General features: G+C 36.8%; 1 protein-coding gene across 1 annotated transcript; it reads right to left on the bottom strand.

Moving 5' to 3' along the window:
- Positions 1 to 1,133: 1,133 nt before the first annotated feature.
- LOC117342732 lies at positions 1,134 to 6,288 on the bottom strand. Its single transcript, XM_033904950.1, has 3 exons — positions 6,210 to 6,288; positions 1,858 to 2,334; positions 1,134 to 1,457 (listed from the first exon to the last, which is right to left on the bottom strand). Exons 2-3 carry the CDS (start codon positions 2,272 to 2,274, stop codon positions 1,266 to 1,268), a joined length of 609 nt encoding a protein of 202 aa, XP_033760841.1. The 5' UTR covers positions 2,275 to 2,334; positions 6,210 to 6,288; the 3' UTR covers positions 1,134 to 1,265.
- Positions 6,289 to 8,391: the final 2,103 nt, after the last annotated feature.

Genomic DNA, 8,391 nt, shown 5'->3' with positions numbered 1-8,391 from the left:
TGGACTAGATTTGTATGATGGGTGTTACCTAGATTTGTATGGCGGGAGTCACCTAGATTAGTATGGCGGGTGTGACCTAGATTTATATGACGGGTGTGACCTAGATTTGTATGGCGGGTGTGACCTAGATTTTTATGGCAGGTTTCACCTAGATTTGTATGGCGGGAGTCACCTAGATTTGTATGGCAGGTTTCACCTAGATTTGTATGGCGGGAGTCACCTAGATTTGTATGGCGGGTGTGACCTAGATTTGTATGGCGGGAGTCACCTAGATTTGTATGGCGGGTGTCACCTAGATTTGTATGACAGCTGTCACCTAGATTTGTATGGCGGCGTCACCTAGATATGTATAGCGGGAGTCGTCGATGAAGTAGAAGCTTACACTTCCGGAACACCTGGATTTGCTGTCCTAGTACATCTTCAAGTGCCTTAATATAAATCTCATTTTATTCATACTTTGACACTTAATTGATCAAATATGAGTTAGAATACAATTCAAATTACACGTTGATATCCTCCAACAATTATATATAATCAGGTCCACATAATACTACGATTCACAGAGGGTGCAACTTACGTTGTTCACATGATACTCTTACAACATTTAACCACAGGCGCTTGCATAGAAAATGAGAATTAAAAAAATTATATCAGTGGTATGTGTACTGTGCAATACTGAGCTTAACAGATTACACATACCACTGTCAAATAAAAAAAAAAAAATGAAAATCACATTTTCTATGCAAGCGCCTGTGCATTTAACCATGTGCCAATGTACGTGTACGCCTGTTACAAGTAAAACTAATTTTCTTATTTTTACCCGTACATGTTAACCCCACTTTTGTTAATCTTTCTTGCTAGCCCGGATGGAAGCGTGCAAGGGGTCAGACTGTGGGAGGAAACTGGAGTGCCCAGAGAAAAAAACTCTCATGGTCGAAATATGTAGCAGATTAACAGTTTAATTTCACTTTCAATACAAAACATAGATAACCAACATTACAATACATATATACATACAAACATATGTAGCCCAATACTATTTACGTTCCATCGGGAAATCAAACCCCGGCAGGTGAAGTGAAAGGCGAGCGTGTTACTACTGCGCCATCATATATAACAAGTACACGTGCAAAAGTTGTAATAACTATAATATTGTATAACACATACAAATATAACACTTGTTATAACCTTATAACACAACGCATAATAACTATAATACTATATAATATACATCAACCACAAGAAACATGTTCATTCCACGCTCTCTAGAAGCTAAGGATTGTGATAAGACAAGGCTCGTCAATACGTAAGCCAACTTGGCCGTCCATGAAGAAATGAATGTAAGGATTTTTCACGCACAGATAATTTCCAGGGATTACTTCCTGCCATCGAAAGTAGGGAGTTGGATCGTCGTAGTCTAGGTAGAAGGCGACCATCATCTCTTTGTCGGTCTTATCCTAAAACAATAAAGGTCAGCTGAAATAAACATCCTATTGTAGTATAGAGAGGTAGTACACTCCATGGAAAAATACTACACGATTTAGCCATATCAGAACCCGAACTTTTGAGAATCTATAAATGACTTTTAAATTTCGTTTTAAAATTCATGATTTAAAATGTTCAAAATCTATGATAATGATATTGAAATTATAACCGATTCAAATTATGAAAATCTCCAAATGACATCCACCTTTAAAATATCTTTGGGACTTTTTTTTAGAACATTTCATTATGATTTTTAATGTTGAAAATCTAATGATACTAAATTTGGAAATCTGCAATAATAATTATTTTAAGTTACTTTTCAATATAATTTGATTTTACAATGTAAACCAGTCTCATTTATATACTTCGTACCTGAATATAGACACAGTGACGGAAAGGATATGGGTGTTCCCTCGAGATGTACGCCACTAAAACTCGCTTCGAACCAAAAGTTTCCGATATCTGTTTGAATTCATCTAATATGTGAGACCCCGGAAACACTTTCGCAGCCTCTTTCCGAGCTCTCTTTATATCTTTAAACATCTTATAGTCAGAATTGTTGTTGAAGTCGTTCAGTGTCAACTTGCTGAGGTCTATTGTAGCTTTCTTGCTTTCGGATCTCGATATGGTCGTTACGTGGGTCGACTGGTATTCCTTACATATACCTCGGTGTTGTGACTTCCAGTTTCTTTTCTGGCACTTCCTTGAACAGTAATACACCTGGAAACATCCCGAACATCGCTTTAGGTCGGAACACCTCTGCTCGCATTCCTCACATTGATTATCCATCTCGTCCCCGTAGCTTTTTTACAAGGCTCCAATGTGGGTATACTGCTGGACGAGATTGTTCTGTAACGTACAATAAAAATCATATTTTTATACCAATATTTTCTAAGACAAATTACAGAGTTCATGAAATATGCGATAAAATTAGTATTTCAACGCATATCAGAAATTAAATCAACTGTTTTGAAAATTGCCGACTAGAAGAAAGAAGACAGATTTAAAATTGTCATTACCGAGATGAATTTCGCGTAATAACGAGGCTATATGTAGGAGCTTACCTCCTAAAATACTCATTTCTGAAACAATTTCGCCGAAGCAACAATGTAATAATTCATCTACTTAATGGCCTAATATTAATGTGTTCTGACGCAGACTACAGAGTATAGTTATTTCACTGATAACCGAGTAGTTATTTGTACAGCGAAATGCCGCCATTGAGTGAATTGGATAGGGGTAGGGAGGACCATTGCTCCGATAATGCAGGGACATTCGCAACGTCATGTACTAAGCCCAACAATATGTGGTACATGAAACAACAACACTCCGTTTAGTTGGGCGTCTCAGAGCCCCAGGGAGACTGGGTGACCGTCTCAGGAGCATTACGTCACGGCGTCAAGATAGAGACATACGTCTCGTGCACCTCCGTAACCAATTTCAGACGGCGACGGCACGTGGAGTTGTCGGCACTCATGGTCGGCCACATCTTCGTTAGCCAAGGCTTCTGGTTACGTTTCACTCCACGAAGATATTTTTTGTTCTGGAGTGAAACGTAATCAGAAGCCTTGGCTAGCGGAGATGGGTCGGCCAGTGTGTCCGAGAATAGTTAGTAATCGGTTGCTGGAGTTTCATGTAAGACCACGACGTCCCTATGTTGGCCTGTCACTTAAGCTAAGGCGACGCCAACGTCGAATGACCGAACTGGAGAGGCGTGTTGTTCACTGCCGGGTCCCGCTGTACGCTTTACAGGTCAGATGGACGACACGTCTATCAATGTCATGGAAAATTAGATTCGGGGGAAGGGTCTGTTATAATATAAGCAGGGATATCTCAATGCGTGAAAACACGTCTCGTGGTAATCCATGGTAATACCACATGTTCTTCCTATTATCTATCATCGTAACCTTAGGTTAGCGTCCAATATGACGTCACTATACTCGCGCAAGCCCTTATTCATTTATCCCACAGGAAACGACGGAGGGTACACACCGTCTGTGATATGGCAAACAAAATCATCTCCAAAATGTGTTCCGACCTGATACATTATTATGTAACAGGGCAGTTATGTAGAAGATCTGATAACATGGTAGTTCTGTAGTAGATCTGATAACAGGGTAGTTATATAGTAGATCTGATAACAGGGTAGTTATGTAGAAGATCTGATAACATGGTAGTTATATATTAGATCTGATAACAGGGTAGTTCTGTAGTAGATATAATAACAGGGTAGTTATATAGTAGATCTGATAACAGGGTAGTTATATAGTAGATCTGATAACAGGGTAGTTATGTAGTAGATCTGATAACAGGGTAGTTATATAGTAGATCTGATAACAGGGTAGTTATGTAGTAGATCTGATAACAGGGTAGTTATGTAGTAGATATAATAACAGGGTAGTTATATAGTAGATCTGATAACAGGGTAGTTATATAGTAGATCTGATAACAGGGGAGTTATATAGTAGATCTGATAACAGAGTAGTTATGCATTTGTTTTGATAACAGGGTAGTTATATAGTAGATCTGATAACATGGTAGTTATGTAGTAGATATAATAACAGGGTAGTTATATAGTAGATCTGATAACAGGGTAGTTATGTAGAAGATCTGATCTTATTCATTTATCCCACAGGAAACGACGGAGGGTACACACCGTCTGTGATATGGCAAACAAAATCATCTCCAAAATGTGTTCCGACCTGATACATTATTATGTAACAGGGCAGTTATGTAGAAGATCTGATAACATGGTAGTTCTGTAGTAGATATAATAACAGGGTAGTTATATAGTAGATCTGATAACAGGGTAGTTATGTAGTAGATCTGATAACAGAACAGTTATATAGTAGATCTGATAACAGGGTAGTTATGTAGATCTAATAACAGGGTAGTTATGTAGTAGATCCGATAACAGGGTAGTTATGTAGTAGATCTGATAACGGTAGTTATGTAGATCTGATAACAGGGTAGTTGTGTAGTAGATATGATAACAGGACAGTTATGTAGATCTGATAACAGGGTAGTTATGTAGATCTGATAACAGGGTAGTCATGTAGTAGATCTGATAACAGGGTAGTTATGCACTTGATCTGATAACAGGGTGGCTATGTAGTAGATCTGATAACAGTGTAGTTATGTAGCAGATCTGATAGCAGGGTAGTTTTGTCGTGGATCTGATAACAGTGTAGTTATGTAGCAGATCTGATAACAGGGTAGTTATGTAGATATGATAAAAGGATAGTTCTGTAGTAGGTCTGATAACAGGGTAGTTATGTAGTAGATCTGATAACAGGGTAGTTATGTAGATCTGATTACAGGGTAGTTATGCATTTGTTTTGATAACAGGGTAGTTATGTAGTAGATCTGATAACAGGGTAGTTATGTAGTAGAACTGATAACAGGGTAGTTATGTATATCTGATAACAGGGTAGTTATGTAGATCTGATAACAGGGCAGTTATGTAGTAGATCTGATAACAGAGTAGTCATGCATTTGTTTTGATAACAGGGTAGTTATGTAGTAGATCTGATAACAGGGTAGTTATGTATATCTGATAACAGGGTAGTTATGTAGTAGATCTGATAACAGGGTAGTTATGTAGATCTGATAACAGGGTACTTATGTAGATATGATTACAGGGCAGTTATGTAGTAGATCTGATAACATGGTAGTTATGTAGATCTGATAACAGGGTAGTTATGTAGTAGATCTGATAACAGGGTAGTTATATAGTAGAACTGATAACAGGGTAGTTATGTAGTAGATCTGATAACAGGGTAGTTATGTAGTAGAACTGATAACAGGGTAGTTATGTAGATCTGATAACAGGGTAGTTATGTATATCTGATAACAGGGTAGTTATGTAGATCTGATAACAGGGCAGTTATGTAGTAGATCTGATAACAGAGTAGTTATGCATTTGTTTTGATAACAGGGTAGTTATGTAGTAGATCTGATAACAGGGTAGTTTTGTATATCTGATAACAGGGTAGTTATGTAGTAGATCTGATAACAGGGTAGTTATGTAGATCTGATAACAGGGTACTTATGTAGATATGATTACAGGGCAGTTATGTAGTAGATCTGATAACATGGTAGTTATGTAGATCTGATAACAGGGTAGTTATGTAGTAGATCTGATAACAGGGCAGTTATGTAGTAGATCTGATAACAGGGTAGTTATGTAGATCTGATAACAGTGTAGTTATGTAGCAGATCTGATAACAGGGTAGTTATGTCGTGGATCTGATAACAGGGTAGTTATGTAGTAGAACTGATAATAGGGCAGTTATGTAGTAGATCTGATAACAGGGTAGTTATATAGTAGAACTGATAATAGGGTAGTTATGTAGTAGAACTGATAATAGGGTAGTTATGTAGTAGATCTGATAACAGGGTAGTTAATTACATGTATACGAATGTATCCACAGGGACTTGAGAATTAGTTACAGTCTACAAGTATTTGGACCTTCCCTAGTAGATTTTGAGGCCTCAAAATGTGCTGTTCATACTAGGGAAGGTCCAAATACATATAATTTAACTAATTCTCAAGTCCCTGTGACTGTGAGTGTACCCGCTCTGCTCAGAACATTATTCTAGATACAAGTCAACATAAGGTCTAGATTCAGTCTTATAGAACATATCAGTCCAACTGCGGGTTAAAATGAATTCAAAGCAATTATATAATTTTCAGATATTCAACATGATCAAGTTTAACTCACCAGTTTGTCTTCGTTAAATTTTCCGTGGCGACCCCAGTACACGAACCAGTCAGGAATACCGGGACAAACCAAATGCAAAGTCCAGTGGGGAAGGAAGGCTGTGTAAAGTTCTCTGACGTAACAAGCATGTCTTAAATTTTTTAAAATTAGTGTCATCTTTGTATCATACTGATTTCTGCATAAATTTTATTGATATACACACTGAGAAAAACACAATTAGTGATGGATTTCTTGGACGTACCTGTGGGTGAACTCCCCTTTATTAAAATGAGTATGGCCCGCATCGAATATGGTTTTCGTGACTGTAGTTAGAAATGACGTCAGCACTACCGGCCCATGCAGGGTGTGCACCCAATATATCGTCACGGCTATTGTTAAAGAGGGTTGGGTACATCAGCGAATCTACATTGTTAAAGTCAAACCATAATGACCTGTCGCGTTGACATTTTCGCGGAATATTCAAAGTGGTAGTTCCATTTGTGCACAGGTGTGTTGACAAACCATATTGATTAGGAATACTACTGTGTCCAGCAGGGTGCTGTTTTGGACCAGTCGTTTTTGTTACAATTTTATATTGACAAAAGAGGGATTGTATCATTTATTCTTGATGCATGGTTTACACATATTCAAGTAACTATGTCATCAATTGTTCACATGTTAACAGTTTTGTCGCTAAATCTAGACCAGTATAAATACAAATTATGCAGCTGATGATAAGGTTTGTTACATCATAATCATTTAACAGATGTACATGTATATATACAAAGCACCCTTTCCCCCTAAACGACTATAGACTCGTCTGTAATCAATATGCTATTATTTATTTATTTATTTTTTCTAAATGGAGAAATTGTGATCATGAAAGATTTGATGTTAAAAATTATGCTGGCAAACCCACTGCACTTTCACCTATCCCCTCTTCCCTGCACACGAGGTCCCCTTCTAGTAGATAATATTAAGGGTTATATATGATCACATCTTTTTTCTCTCTCTTAGATTTCGTTTACTGCTGTCCATCTCAATAATGTAAATTCCAATCGAAGGAAGTAGACTAGTTCAAGCCTGTTTCCATATCCTGTTTCTGTTTGTTGGTACAAAAATGTTGTCATATACTCTATCAAAAGGAACGAAATAATGTTTACATCAATATGCTAATCAAAGTTCAACACGACAGGTCATTCTGCTCGGACTATACCGGTGGTGTAGCTGCCATTGACGCAAAAACTGAGTTCCGCACATCAATTTTCAACATAACCAAAGATCAAGAATTATATGTAAAACATTATTGAATTTTCAATATTTTTTTCCAAGAAGAACCAAACACTCCCAACCAACTAGAGTGATAATATGGAAGCACATATGCACAAATATCAAATTTTGTAAAATCACAAATTCTCAAAATCACATAAATTTGATATGTTTACAAAAAAAAATACTTTCTAAACAGTCAGAAGAAAACTAATCTGCTACAAGCTGTTTGTCAGTCAATTATGGAGTATTGTTGAACCAGAACGACCTGTCGTGTTGACCTTTGATTAGTATATCGAATGCAGACGGCATGATAATCATATAGGGAAATACGTGAATTGCATACGTGTTTATATATGCAACACTTTTAAATGATGTATTGTGAGGAACCTTGTAACTGGCCTCATAAATGTATTATCCATTTAAAAAAAAAACAATCCAAAATCAGGTGAATTGTGATACGTTATATTTTATATCTGTAAACTATGTACATGTATTCCTGTCTATTTGTAATGTAAATGTCGTTATGTAGTTTGATGAATAAAAAGATAAAAAAAGGTACGTTACCAAAGTACTGATGACAGTGTTATGGGTTCAACTCCCGTACGGTATTTTTCCTATTAAAAGATATTTTTGTTTGTTTGTGTGTTCTTTAACATGTGTCAGTGCATATTTTGTTTGTATTTTTACATTTAATTTTTTCAATCCTACATTCAACTAATGTCATGCTTCTAGCAACATGACTATTGACTAAACTATTGACATCAGACGAGATACCCCAACGACCGAAAACATTCCGTTCTACAGGAAAGAAATCTAAGCATATTTTTAAAAAGTTGAATGTTGTACCTTTCAGGAATACTTGTTTATAGTTAAACATACCAACATTTTGATAATAGTAATTAGGAGATTACAGCGGCTCTACCCCGGGCAG

Source organism: Pecten maximus, chromosome 14 (assembly GCF_902652985.1).
Source record: "Pecten maximus chromosome 14, xPecMax1.1, whole genome shotgun sequence".
Taxonomy (NCBI): Eukaryota; Metazoa; Mollusca; class Bivalvia; order Pectinida; family Pectinidae; genus Pecten; species Pecten maximus.
Note: the sequence above shows the minus strand (reverse complement) of the source record. Positions and strands in the feature narration are given on the sequence as shown.